Raw genomic sequence first — 15,830 nt, 5'->3', positions numbered from 1 at the left:
ATTATTAATATTTGAATATCGATATAATAAATCGTCTCTAATTGGCAACCCTAATGCAAGACTGGCTACAACCTCCAAATGTGAGATCCGTTGTATTTCGAATGAGCAAAGGAAAACTGTGAATATGCTAAATAATGTTTAAGTAACCTCATTTCAAAAATTATTATGAAAAAATTTATATCTTTTAAAAAGGTCGCTCACCCGATAGATACGAGTATATAACTGTGGCAAATCCTAATTTCTCCTGATATATTTGGCCACTAACAAAAACTTTGTGCATCGATTTAAATTTTAAACTAACTCTCTATTAATGGAAAATATTATTAATAAACCAAATTAATCTAAGAAGTTACAGTAAGCTTATTTTATTTTATGTTGAATTCTAGCGTATATTACGCTCATAACTACAACAACAATCTCGACTTGAGGGTATCAGTATGGAAAAGTAGGATCAGAGTATTTGTTTAACAACTCCGAAACCTCATCTACTCGTATTTTTTACTCCGAAATTTTATTTCAAATTCGAAACTAACACAAACTGTTACCGGGTTTAACTTTCTATTTAAATGTCAAAGCCTATACATCTATTTCATTTATTTAGGCACTTAGGTACCTAGTTTAAAATTAATAAATTTAATAAATTTTAGTAAATGATTTTTTAATAATTTTAATAAATTTTAGTATTTGAATAAAAACTGTAATTATGTAAACCTACGTATATTTAAAATAATGTAATACATTTTTGTTGTTGTGAACAAGTTTATCTTAAACATAAACCTTTTGTTAGTTTATAAGATTGAGTGATTTTAAATAAAAACATTTTAAATAAAAACTTTAAATGTTGTTTTTCTTTATTCTGAATTGTATATACTAACCTCACTTATTAATACTGATGAATATTCTTCTAGTTTAATTAACTCAAATAAATAATAATTATTTAAATGCATAGAAGACACCAACTAACGTAGATACTCCCAACACTGTAAATATGTACTTCAAAACCTGCAATAAAATACAAGAACTTCATACAAACATGCACAAAGGTCAGTAACATTAATACGTGTGTAAAGCTGATATATATGCAATACAGTATGACTCAAAATCTCGGCCAAAAATGGACCACCCATTCTTTTCCCGTAGGTATCATAAGAGGCGACTGGGGGAACTTAATGAGGAGGCGTATGTTCAGCAGTGGACAGTTAACGACTGGTATTATCATGGCTCACAATATTTTCGTATTATTATTATTTCTTATGCAACTTTTCATGGTAAATTAACCGACGGTCCCCATGATGAAGATAATCGTCGTCTATAGTTATAAATAGCACCATGGGCAACACAAAATATACTATGAAGTAAATTTTTCTGATCACTAAAACAGTAAAAGGAAAGGGCATTAACTGACCTTATTCTGCCATTGCCTGTTTTTTGCACATTCACTGTACGGCATCGTGGTAAAAGTCACAGAGTTGTAGAGTGGCACCCAAATGTCAGGTAGCAACCAATATATCAAGTCATCTAATGCTTTGCGAATTCTATACGAGGGACGAGTGACTAGGTCTCGCATCTGAAAAGTGAAAATATTATTGTGATCTGTTATTTTATAATTTTTTTACTTAAAGAAATAGGTGATCACTGGAACATGTTTATTATAAAATAAAATACAAATATTTATATTGTATTGTATTGTAAAATCTTTATTGTACATAATTCATACGGAATACATCAAAAGATTTAATATACAATGGCGGACTTATCCCATAAAGGTATCATAAATGTTGTATTTTTCTAACTAAATTGACATTATTCTTCTCTTTCTTATAATATCTCATCATGTTGTGGTACATCAAATGCTTGAAGAATAATCTAAAATATACATTTAAAATAATACCATACGGAGACTTTGAACAAAAGTCATCTATTTGGATACCTCTGTCTCATTTATGTTTCTATCGTGAAACAATTGTGTTTACATGGCTTTGTATGTGTTTCATTTCGAAGTGTGGTTTATGACAATGAAATTACAGAGTACATAGGCATAACACCTTAGTCTGGGCAGCAAGAAGAAGAGCTTATTACTAATGCAGACAACAAGTTTCATAACTAGCAATCCACGTGGTCCTCCCTGGAATGCATCGTGCTGAATTCCAGGAGTATTTATCACAATGAACTAACTGACCTGTCCTTTCATTCTCACCTATCATCCCTCACTAGAGTCCTGCCAGCGTATACCGTTAGCGAAGACAGGGTTACTATTCCATTATTATTTATTAAAAAAAACCTTAAGGAATTGTAATGCATGAAGTGTTATGAACGATACAGTTTCTGTTATGCTTATGGTACTGTTCATATCTATAGGGGACAGTGACCACTTTCAATCAGGTGAACCGTCAGCTTGTTTACCATTCTAAATGGCATAAAAAGTATTAGCAAAAAGTAAACTGCATATGTGTACATATATATTAATTATATTCTGTAAAACTTTAACAAGTAAGACACTGATACAATAAAGGAAATCAAAGTATCAAAGCAAATAATGATTAGTATCTATTTTTAGAATGTTTATATAGATAATTTTATTTAATTATCTGGCAGTCAAGCTACACCCTGAATCCTATCATTGCGGTTTTATTGTTTTTTTTAATTTTTTTATGTAAAATCAATACGAAGAATTAGACATATGTAATATGGATAACGATCCGATATCTATATATTGGGTTCCCCTGGACATTCATGGTGGAAAAATGGTCATCACCTATTTCAATATCGTCCATGTCAGTCGGATATCTATTTTCTAATATATAAAAAGTCTGTTATCCAATATTATTTTTTAGATAACAGAGTTTTAACAGATTTGTTACTGGACCAATGTATACAAATTGTAACTAAAATATATAAATATTGCTATATATGTATTACCCACTCCTACGAAGAATATCTAGAGCCACAGCCCAGAATATAAATTTGAAAAAAATCTTTTTTAAAAACAAAAGTCCCTTTGATAGATAACTAGAGACTAACTTCAAAACAAAATCTTACCTCTATGTAATTATACAATGCCAAATCACAAATCTCAAAGGTGTCTATCCATCTAGTATCCGAAAATTCCAACAGAATTTTAGCTAAATCATCGTTGTACTTCTGGAAAAGATGGTCTAGTATTGTGCAATCTTCGAAGCCAGCGTTCATGCCTTGTCCATAGAAAGGAACCACTGCGTGTGCTGCGTCACCAATGAGGAGCGCCTTATCTTCTACGTGATAGGGTCGGCACTAAAATTTAAATAGGAAATATTATAATATCTAATTGAGAATATCGTCTTTCATGTGGATGGAGGGTTCTTGACCCCATTGCTACTGGTTTCTCTTCACCATTGTCCATAATATGTGCTAGTACAGCCCCTATCCCATACTCTGATGAATCACAAGTTAAAATGAGTTTTTTCTTTGTATCATAGTGTGTAAGACTGACATCATTTGTAAGTAAGCTCTTTGCTGTATTAAAAGACTGTTGTTCCTCATTATTCCATTTCCATTTATTTTTCTTGTCTAATAATCTATGTAGAGGCTCCAAAACTGTTGCTATTCGGCACTAAAATTTATATATCAATATCTTTAGAATCGACTAAGTCCATCTGGTGATTTCTTTTTACCACGCTTGTAACAAATTTCATAATCATGTGCAGATAAAGTCAAACATATAAATATGCCAAATAAAATTGCTGTAGCCTTTATCCAATTGAGAATATCGTCTTTCATGTGGATGGAGGGTTCACCCCATTGCTACTGGTTTCTCTTCACCATTGTCCATAATATGTGCTAGTACAGCCCTATCCCATACTCTGATGAATCACAAGTTAAAATGAGTTTTTCATCATAGTGTGTAAGACTGACATCATTTGTAAGTAAGCTCTTGCATTAAAAGACTGTTGTTCCTCATTATTCCATTTCCATTTATTTTTCTTGTCTAATAATCTATGTAGAGGCTCCAAAACTGTTGATTTATGAGGTACAAAGCGTTCATAAAAATTATATAAGCCAAGAAACGCTTGAAGCATTCCTTGGAGGTGGCGTGTTTATTATTGCCTCGATATAATATCTATAAATAATGTTATAATCTCCGTACTTTTAGATTTAAAAACTAAAAGTTCTTTTTTAACACAAACATGGTAAACAAACAAACCGACGTGCGGTAAAGTCGTAATTATTTTAAATAAAAAAAAAGACAAAAATAAAATAGTAAAAAACAAGTACTCTACTAACTAAAATATTAATCAACAGTACTTTATATATAAATCTACCACTAAAAACTTTGTAGCCACTTCATATTTCGGTTAGTTTTGGAATTTGTTCAAGTACTTTTTTGCTATCAAAAAACAAATTTTCAAATACAACTAAATAAGAGTATTATTGCATGATTAACGTTTTCAAATAATCAGTCAACGAAACAAAAACAAATATAGGTGATTATTTACATATTAAATTCCTTCTTATACTTTCCATCATAATATAAGATAACGTAGTGTATAATTACAATGTAATAAATAAAATAATCTTCAGTCTACGGAGTTAATAATAGTATATTATAATACTAATATCAGGTAAATATTGACGAAAATATACATTTTTTTAATATTTCTAACATGGGTTTGCATACGATCTCATCTAGTTTGATAGTAATTGGTAACAGAGCATGATTATCCAGAAAATACTTATTCACCATCGACTTGAATTGTCTTAAGCTGTATTTTCTCTAATTTTGCGTTAATAACTCACCTTAACAAAAACTAAAGGCGAGGGCGACCCTCCGAAAAAGTCTTCAATCAACTTCTTTCTACCGATTAACGCAATTGAGTCTGGAAAGTATTTCTCAAAGAAGGCCAACAACTTATCTTCGGTGTCTATACTTTTGAAACTAGTAAAAGGCATAAATAATGTAACTGTCCATGAACAATCCTGGTTGGGTAGAGCAATCATCATAAAGTTACCTCTAGGCCAAATATGTAAATAATTTGCCGGCATCTGAAACTGATAAAAGATGTTCAAGTACAAGCGGGAGTTTGTATAAATTTATTTATTCTTTTTTTTTATACAACTTAGAATGGCAAACAAGCTGACGTTTCACCTGATGGAAAGTGATAACCATCGCCCATAGACATGAGCAGTACCATGGACATAACAGAGTATACTGTCTCGCCCATGATACCCAATATAAAAATCGTACGCAAGATAACATTCTCCTCCAGTCAACCGTTGCGCTGAACGGAGAGAATAAAAGGCGATGCATTGAACTGTCAAATAATGGAATATATTAAGTAGTCTCTTGTGCAGAAACTGTGAAATAACCTAGAAATCTGTTTACTTAAAATGTATTTATAATATTTTTAATAATAAAAAAGAATTAATAGTTGATTCGATTCTCTATCGCTTCATCTGCCACTCTTTATGAATGCGTTATACTATTTTAAATACACACTCACGTGTCAACGTGGATTGCACCACGTCGAAACGTTGACAATAAAGTAGCAGGTATGTAAGTACTATTTACCTGTAAAGGCTTTTTCATCGCGTTAAGTCCCGATTGTGCATTTAAAATATGTGTAAACAACTGGAAAGTTTAAAATTAACTACGTTATAACATCTATACGGGCACAAATAAGTATATTCTGTGAAAAGTCGAATGCGAATAATTATTTATTACTTTTTTTACCCTCACGGCAGATTTAGATACCACGTTTTGGATATTCAATGACCAATATAATAATAAACAATATCGAAGTACACTGGTACATTGTAATAATAACGAAACTAGACTGAGTGTGTTTTGTAGATACTAGTGCTCTAAAGTCACAGTAAATGCATTTGCAATAAAACATAAAATTATAGTAAATAATCCTAAATATTCGCCGTGTAGACCCCGGCATAGAATAGGCCACCCCTTCCTTTCCTGTGGGTGTCGTAAAAGGTGAATAAGAGAACTTAATGGTAGAGAAATTGGCAACAGCGTCCCTCTTAAAATATCACTAAAAGCCTAACTGCAGTTGCCAACCCGCCTGCCAAACATGGCAACTACTGATAAAACTCCCCTTCTAGGGAAGATTTATGTTCAGCAGTGGACAGTTAACGGCTGATATGATGATGATGATGAATCCTGAACATATCGTACATCAACATCTAGTCTCAAACTAAACAGAATTTCTGGTATGTTTATAGTACTGGACATTTGATAAATAGACAAATTTAAAATCCTTTTTTTTTTAATTATACATCTACACGAACATCATTAATACAGTATAAAGTACTTAGACAACTACAAACAAACACACTCATAAATACAAATGTTTGTGGTGTGCGGTCATCGAACCCATAACCTTCGAAAGGTAAGACAGTTTATTAAACTGCTATCAAAGTCATCTGAAAAACTAAACAAGAACATAGAAATAACTCCTCTTATTATAAACTAGCTTTATACCCGCTACTTCGTACGCGAGAATTTCAAACGTAGCATACCCAATGAAAAGAATCACTCTAGTTAACGTTTCAAGATAAAATAGACACCAAATTCCAAATAGACCTTCAGGAATACAACAGTGAATCCGCATTTAATTTGGTGCAAAAGTTTTTACGTGATGTCGAAAGAAACATGCAGAGAGACATACAAAATTTCTAAAAAATAATTTTTTAGCATCTATTGGTCTCATGAAGAGCTCTCATTTCGTTTTTCCTTAAATATCTCTCATGTACTTATAACGTTTAGTGTAACTATATTATTATATTCGTAAAATATAAAAGTGCGGTTGTTTCTTTGAAACCTATTGGTGCTTTAATGATCGTCACGAAATTTAGACTAAATATGGTACTTATACAGTATAACTTATGATATAGAGAAGCACATAAGCTATTTCATACCCCAATCATTCTATATAGTCCGGTTGGACGAAATCGCGGAGACAGCTAGCTAGCTAGCAAATAACAAACATTACGACCATTTACCATTATGCCGGGTGAAGGCTTATTTAACACCTTTGTGGTATAAAAAAATTATGTCTATCAACAATCAATCAATATATTGACGTGAGTGATATAAATCAATTTATACTAATATTATAAATAGAAAAAATTTGATTGTTTGGAATAGATGAAGTCAAAACTACTCAACGGATTTTAAAAATTGTTTCACATTTAGAAAGCTACATTATCAGCGATTAGTAAAGTAACAAAGGCTGTATTATTTTTTATATTCTATTTGCCCGTGTGAAAGGCCGGATTGCCAGTATAAAAAAAATAAAGATTTGCAGCTGATAAGCTCCGCTTGTCAGCTGCAAATCTTAATTTTTTTTATGGAGTCAATTTGCAGATATATGTTGTTATTACAAATATAGATATCAGACATGTATATATAGAATTAACTTTATCTCTGCGTATGCCTAACGATATGCGGTGACAGATCAAATAAACATCGCTTGACTGCGTTCAGGGGATCCCAGAATCGAATCCAAGCCTAAACTTCTAAATTTTATTATTAATAATTTATAAATTTTGTTAGATCAATGCATTGCCATTTACTCTCTTTGTTTGTAGAAAAAGCCATCAGGTATTATGCCTGCCTTGTAGACATTTTAATGTGTGTAAAAGTATAAACAAATAAAATATTGTCATTTATTTCGTGCTTTGGAGAAATCATAATACTGTTATCCGGTAAACCACGTCAAGACATTACGGCAAAAGGCCATCATAAAAAGTCTTGTCACCAAAAGATGCCACCCTCGCACGAATAGTATTTACCGATCCTTGCTCATCAGCTGGTATGCACAGCTCCAAGTAGCCGTGTTCAATGTACTTCTGAGTATAATCGAAGAGAGGCTGCTTCATCATAGATTTACGTACTGCCGAGAACGCACCATCTGCACCGATAATTAGATCCGCTTTCACGTCCACATTTTCCTTCGTGTCTGTCCTAAAGTTAAAAAATACTATATTATTTTCTAATATATAAAATATACAGTCGGTAGTAAATTTTTACCAAGCTAGAACTTATAGTAGTGAAATAAAAATTTTAATCTCCATGTTACCACAAATATATTAATTTTGTTTTATATTAAAAAGTGGAAAAAAAAATATTCACAAGTATAGTCTTAAATAATTATTTTGGTAAATAGAAAAGATTTACCTACAAATAAGTATTAGATTTTTTTTTATGAATCTTAAAAATGGCAACCAAACTAACGGCCCACCTAATGAAGTGACCTATAGACACGAACAGCACCGTGGGCATCATAGAGTATTCTCTATACATTGATGCCTATGATACCCTTCAAGCGTTGCTATTTGTTATGCTTCCGTAACCAATAATTTCATTGCCATAACCCACTCTTCAAATCGAAACTCAGTCATGCAAGCACAACTGTTTCCCAGCACAAACTCAAGTGGGACACAGGTACTCAAGCGAACGACTTTTGTACAAAGTCTTTCTTTGATTATATATATCTACTTACTTCAAAAATGTCAAAGTTCCCTTCTGCAAATTCGCTTCAATTAATTTATGATTGAAATATTTGGTTACGTTCTCATAATTATCGGACTCTGTAAAATATTAAACAAAATAATTTATAATCATATTATAAGAAATATGTAAATAATATGTATAATAGAATATCATATCGTTTGTGCCTACCGTGATAGATATTCATTTAGGTACAAAGCAACTAATTCAGACGTTAGATAAAACAAGCATTGTATCAAGTTATTAATAGTATGAAGTTGGATGTGTACTCAATGATAATAACTATTTTAAATACAAGTTATACTAACGTAAATATTAAATATAATCATACTACGAGTAATGTAATAAAATTGCAACTAGATGATGAGTCCTGGTCTTATAAGATAGACGCACGTCTTATAAAATATACTCTAAAATTATCATTATCAACATCATATCAGCCTGCTGCTTCTAAACATAGGCCAAAATATTTTGTAGAAGTTTTGTCTCTCAGTCTGAACAAACATACAGTCTAATCTGCTCATACGAGTATAATAACTGCTGCACCAAATTGAATGTGGTTTTCACAGTCGTTTTCCTGAAGAACCTAAGTTAAAATTTGGTGTATGTTTCTTTTTGATACATCATGTAAAAATTAAACACACCATCTACTTCATAGGTTTACCTGCTTCTAAAATCTATGTGTACGAAGAAGCAAGCAAAAAGCTAATAAACATATAAAATATAATAATAATATATATAGTAATTTTTCAAAAATTACCTTTTAGGAGTGAAGCATTTAAATAATTTCGCCCAACTGAATAAATACACTGAAATAAAAATTATGCATGAAAATTATTTACAGCATTTTTGTCTATAATTTCTTCTGTCTGATCTATCTAAAATTTATACTATTAGAAATTGCGTTCAAGTCGAGATTATCTAGAATAAATATAATACGTATAAATCTCTTTTTATAACTAAGATGTATTTTTTCAGTATATAAATTGTTCAATAAAGTTTAAATAAAATAATAATAAAATAATTTTAAATGAATAGCATAAATGTTTCAATAAAAACAATTACTTTTTATTTATTTTTAAAATATACTGGCCTACCAAACCGGCAAAAGCCTCCAGATGTTAGCCTATGTTCAGCAGTGAACAATTAACGGCTTTATCATCATCATCATGCTGACCTACAATCATTTGGTATCTCTATACCGTAATAAATAATACTTATAAACACAATAAATAAAATTTTGAAATAAAAAATTACCTGATTATTTCTAGCATCATATGGTATAACATACGTGGATCCATCCAGTCTATGAATTCTTCTTCCCTTCATCGGTATCCCATGTTCTTCTATAATGTGTTGTTCCAAACCTACATCTTTCAAGGCTCTCCTTCCGCGAACTGACAATGCTAAGTTGATAGATCTTCCTCTCACTTGAGGAGTCTTTCTTATGTCTATAATTATAAAAAAAATCTTAAACATTATTTTGACACATTTGTGTGACTGGTACATAGGGTTGTCGTAAGTTTCTATGAAAGTTCAAAACTACCCTAAAGAAATATCTTTATCCCTTTTTTGAAAAACCCTATGAATAACACAGCGCACATCACTGATTTCACTGTGACGCCCATGGTTTTTGTGCTGCCATTTCTAAAGACTAGTGTTATGCCTCCACATCCTGTAATTTGACCATATTCCACCCTTTAAATAGCCATGCAAACACAACTATAAAAACATGATCAAACAATACACATATAAGAGACAATGACGATGCTTATCCAGACTATTCCACCAATAGCTAATGGCTTTTTAAAGAGTGAAACTCTTATCCAGTGCAATCTCTAACACAAGAGTCTTCTTCCTCAGTTTTCATAAATGACAACACGAGAAAAGTGCCACGGCACGATCTCATTTATATATTTTTATATAAATAGATAGATAGATAAATAATTTATTTGCATTACTTACAGCACACAAATAGCAAAAGACACAAATGCAAAGTGAAAAAAGATGAAAAAAGATATATGTACAATAAATAAAAAAAAAATCAAAATGCATAAAATTAGTATTTTTTTTTTCTTCATGCTTATGCCACAGTAATACAAAATGGCCACAACTCAGCTTTTTGCTTTGCCCTAAAAAGAGCAAAACACTGATATTCTGTTGTGGCAAAAAGTGAGCCGCGAAATACCACTGAAAAAAATAATTAAAAAAAAAAAGAAAGAAATATAGATCAAATACATTGTGTGCATTCGTTATATTCGCTATTTAGAAGAAGGGTATTCAGAAGTTAATTTCTATCAGTTTCAAGCACTTAAAACATAATAATATCATTTATATTATTCGATATCGATTACTTCAAACTTTTTAATTAAAAAAGAGTTTTAATTATTGTATTACTCATATACACAATATTATTCCTGCAGTTATCTTTCTCGTAAATTTACAGTTTACATGACTATAATGAGCTGCAAACTATAATACGAGTAATTTTGTATCTAAACGTAAACTATATCTAAACGTAAACGTAAACTATATAACGTAATTGTTATGAACGCAAAATCAACCTAATTATCTCTACAAATATTAAAAAAATATTTACCTTCACGATACTCATAAATGCGTACATTATGGCCTCTTTTAGCTAAATATAAGGCTTCGACAGACCCAACCTGAAAAGTTCAAAGTATTATCAGAACTTCGTAAGTACCTAACTTAACAGTACAAAATGTTTCTATCGAGATAAAATGACGCGTGATAAAATCCGCTAAAGTATTCCCTTTTCTCCTAACCCTTATCTGGCGCTTCTCAAGTAAAGCCTACTTATTTATCAAATACCTACATATATCGCTAATACACTGCAAAATGCAGAAATTGAACATATGCAGATATTTATACCAATATTAAATTATTAACATACGAGTATAAGGGGGAAGAGATTGTTTATCATGTATCTAATAGCCCTATTGCTAGCAATATACCCTAACAGGTCGACCTCCACGCGGTTAGTCCTGGGAACCATCTTGATTAATTCTTGTGAAATTCGTCATGATAGGCAAACTCTCACTAGTGCTCCGCCAATGCATACCAATAACGCAGGCAGGCTTACCATTTCATTTTCACCCATTAAAAAAGAACCTACTGTATAGGCATATTTAAGCCTCCTACGCTCCGAGCCGAGCGGACCGTGCCCACCCCTTATCGGAGCAGAACTTTCAGCTATGCGCAAAGACACGTCTGACAGTACATTATGTGCTTCTATAAGAGCCAATTCCCCTAGAATCTAATAATATGTATAATTTTAAATACGCCAATGACTAAAAGATGTTCAGCACACGCTAAGTTTGAAACAAGACGTTGCCTTCCTCTCTATCTTTATCCTCTGAATAATGGGATAGGCTCTGAGTAGTTTTATGACCTGATGCTATCATCACGTTTTTATACACCTTTCGCCATAGCATTGGAGCTCATCTATATTTTTTGGATACGTAAAAGACAACTACTGTGCGATGTTCCTTTATCTTACATGTGGATTATGGAATGGACTTCCCTTTAAGGATTTTCTTTTTCTCTTGTACTACAATATGTTTTAAAAAAGTACCTACAAATTTATAAAACGCCCGCAATGCACTATTGACATCTCTAATGTTGTAATTGTTCATGAGTGACGTTAGCCACTTTTTATTAAATTGATCGTTGACTTGTTCGCTTCCCAAATTATAAAAAAAGAAAAACACTAGTTCTTTTTCATTGTTCTTAACAAATTTGGATTATAAGACTTTATTATATATTTTGTTCAAAATAAGATCCAAACTAATGCAAAATTCAGTGTATTTTCCTGATAGGTGTCACAACAAAATGAAAAATCCACTTTGAAGTGTAAGAGCATACCCACAATATTTGTTTACTAGAAATATTTAATCTTTATAAATAATATGTCCATAATTACATCAGCAATCGTTAGCGTTGTTGATTCGTATGAACATATCTTCTACAAGATAAATATTAGATATAGTCATATAAATACCTAAACATTACTATATCTTACTAATATAAAAAAATGTATGAATAAAATAATTTGTCTGTACATGGTAGATATTTAAGAAAAATTTATGTAAGGGAATTTGATAAGAGCAATAGAAGAATAATAATATTTTTTTTAGCAAGATTGTTTGTCTATGTGTACATATGTTCCCACATCACGCAAAAACTATGCAGTAGGTTAAGGGATTGTTAGTTATGCGGACCACCAGTTCCATTGCTAGCAATATATCCTGTTAGGTCAACATCGTATTTAATTTTGTATCCATAGAAGATTTTTTTTTAGATTACATCAATCCCGCATTCAATTATCAGTCGTGTCATTTTTTATAAAATGACTCTAGTTTCACTTTAGTTGTACATTGTACACCCAGATGTCCACGATCTGAGAATCCAATCCTTATTAATATTATAAATGTAAAACTGAGTTTGTCTATTCGTTTGTTAACTTTTAGCGCCGTAACCGGCTACCTTATCAGCTATCACTATAAAATTTGTTATGCACGTACTACATGCTACATGGGATAGAGAAGGACCAATGGTAGTTTTTATCTTAATCAGTTAACATATCCCGCCCATGCGGACGAAATCGCGGATAAAAGCTAATTATTAATAATATTTACATACAAGCAATAACCCATGGATCCCGGGGGGAAAGGGATTGTTAGCAATGGAGTTTGACAGCCCCATTGCTAGCAAAATGCCCTATTAGGTCGACCTCCACGTGGTTCCTCTTGGAAACCATCGTTAACAATTCTTGTTGAATTCGTGACAATGGGCTAACTGACCTGCTTCATCCTCATCTATTATCCTTCACTGGTACCCCCGCCAGTGTATACCGTTAGCGCGGGGTAACCATTCCATTATCATCAATTAAAAAAATCCCACGGGTCCCGTTAGCACAGGCGGGAATACCATTCCATTACCATCCCTTAAAAAAACTCACGAGTCCCTTTCATCTTCATTTATCACCCCTCACAAGTTCCTTGCCACGAAGCAGGACAGAGGTATACCGATAGCACAGACGATGTTATAAGATTATTGCATTATTTAGACATGATTAACAAAACTAAAATCCTTACAAATTTTCACATTTGTATTATAGCAGTTTGGTATTCGAATTACTCTTCCTACCCCACAATAAACATCGAGAAAAAAAAACTTACCAAACCGCCACCTACGATTGCAATATCCAACGATCCCTTCGCATGTTCATTGTTCAAAGCCATTTTCGACACTAAAGCACACTAAAGAATTTAATTAAACAAGCCAATTAAAATAATTTCAACTGTATATTTTTTTTTTAATAAAAAACTTTTTAACATAAAGTTTTTAAATACACGCAGTAATTAATAATATGCCGCGTGACTAAGGCGCATACCCAACTGAACAGCACCGCAAGCAGACATCTAATGCGTGTCGCATATTTTAATGTAACCAATTGATGCTGTGTATTGATATTTGAACTGACGGCAATTCGTAGTATATATTACAGTATAAATATTTATCAAGATTACAGAGCACGCTGTTTATACTTTGTTTAAGTTAGATTTACTAGTTTATTCTAGATTTTAATTATAATACTAAATATAATAGGTACATCAAGTAATAGATAATACTTACGTTAATAGCAAAAAAAGAATCGATATCTTCATTTTTTTTTTAAATGTAAAAGATTGATGGATAGATGTTTATTACTCTTTCACGCATAAACTATTAAACGAATTTAAATATATTTGATACATGGGTAGGTCATATTCTAACTTAGGACTTAGGATACTTTATGTACTAATTCACGAATGCAGAGCCACAAAATACAGTTAGATACATATAAATAAGTATTGCACTTATCTGCTATTATCATATCATAATGTGAACGTAAATACGGTATATGCCCAATAAATTTATTGCCTAAAAAAGTATGAGATGATTTTCCAAATCGTTTATTGTGCTTTGTCTATGCTAAAATATTGTAATCTTTCCCCGATTCTACAATTTCGCTATCATATACACGAAATAGAAGACAGTAACATTTAACAACTTATTCATTTCTATAGTGCGTTAACGAAAACGTATCTAGCTTTGTCTGCTTAAAAGTCATGCCCATTAACCGTTAAATTTATAATTTTAAAATTAAAAATTACCCATAGGTAAGTAGAAAATTTCTATCGATTGCTGTTTTCGAGTTTGATATCTAGCCCATTGTCATTTCACCTTGATTATTCTTCGAATCAAATCGATCGTTTTAGCTTTTCTGCATACGTCCTCATTTCCAATCCTATCACGCTACTACTGTATTTATTCTTTTAATACTCTCAGAAAAATTAACATCATAATTTGAAATACATTGTTTCATTATAAAGGGTAAGTAAAAAATATGAATTTTGTATAATGCCCATTCAATGCAAATATATTAACGATCTTCGTGTCATTCACGAATTTTATTTCAATGAATTAAGTAGGGTATTCGGATTTCAAAATCAAGTATTTTAAAGAAAAACTAAATGCAGAAAATAAACCGTGTTCTACGCATATATTACGTGCCACGCGATTTTTTAAGTTTCTCATCCGCGTAGTCAAGCAGTAAAGATATCTGCAAAAATCGACTGTTCAAAAAAAGAATCAACCACGTTTGACACATACCTACATATTTTGACCATGTAGTCTACCACATACTTGCGTATACTGTTATAAACATCATATACTTACATAGTAACATGATATAATTACTTCCAAAAAACAGCAATATTCATAATATTAATACTAGATTTAAAGACAAACTTGCTGTCCCCAAGTATCGTTTAGAAAAAGTTAATAGGTCTTTTATGGGAATAGGTATAAAAATTTACAATAAGATACCAAAGGATATGTTGGAATTACCCAAATAAATTCAAAACATCAAATCATATTTTCCATCACTAAACGATTACTTGAATGACGAGTGTTAATAGTTGTTCATGCACGAATTTTCATTTAATGTTAGACATAGACAATGTAAAAGCCCTATATAAATATACATTGTAAATAAACTGGCTTTAAAAAAAAAAAAAGTTTCAATTGAGTTTCTTGCCAGTTCTTCTCAATTGATCTATATACAACTGCCAAAATATAAAATTATAATGTAAAAATTTGACGTTCATAAGCGGCTAAAATGTCCTACATGAATAAATGATTTTTGAATTTGAATTTGAATTTGAATTTAGTATGTACCTACCAAATATAATGCAGGAATACCTTAGTCATAAGAAGTAGCAACTCAAAAGAGTGCTATCCGCCATGGTAGGTGCAAATC

The 15,830-nt window shown here is 31.6% G+C and overlaps 1 protein-coding gene across 1 annotated transcript; it reads right to left on the bottom strand.

Moving 5' to 3' along the window:
• Nucleotides 1–826: 826 nt before the first annotated feature.
• On the bottom strand, nucleotides 827–13,970 carry LOC113517217 (kynurenine 3-monooxygenase). The gene is made up of 10 exons (XM_026901811.3): nucleotides 13,705–13,970; nucleotides 11,100–11,169; nucleotides 9,758–9,951; nucleotides 9,261–9,309; nucleotides 8,493–8,580; nucleotides 7,783–7,954; nucleotides 4,774–5,025; nucleotides 3,040–3,270; nucleotides 1,406–1,567; nucleotides 827–1,002 (listed from the first exon to the last, which is right to left on the bottom strand). The coding sequence occupies exons 1-10, from the start codon at nucleotides 13,765–13,767 to the stop codon at nucleotides 934–936; spliced, it is 1,350 nt and encodes a 449-aa protein (XP_026757612.2). The 5' UTR covers nucleotides 13,768–13,970; the 3' UTR covers nucleotides 827–933.
• Between the last annotated feature and the right edge of the window lie 1,860 nt (nucleotides 13,971–15,830).

The sequence above is a fragment of the Galleria mellonella genome, unplaced genomic scaffold (assembly GCF_026898425.1).
Source record: "Galleria mellonella isolate WM207_F2 unplaced genomic scaffold, CSIRO_AGI_GalMel_v1 utg223, whole genome shotgun sequence".
NCBI classification, from domain to species: Eukaryota; Metazoa; Arthropoda; class Insecta; order Lepidoptera; family Pyralidae; genus Galleria; species Galleria mellonella.
The sequence above is the reverse complement of the archived record's forward strand: the minus strand, read 5'-3'. Positions and strand labels throughout refer to the sequence as shown.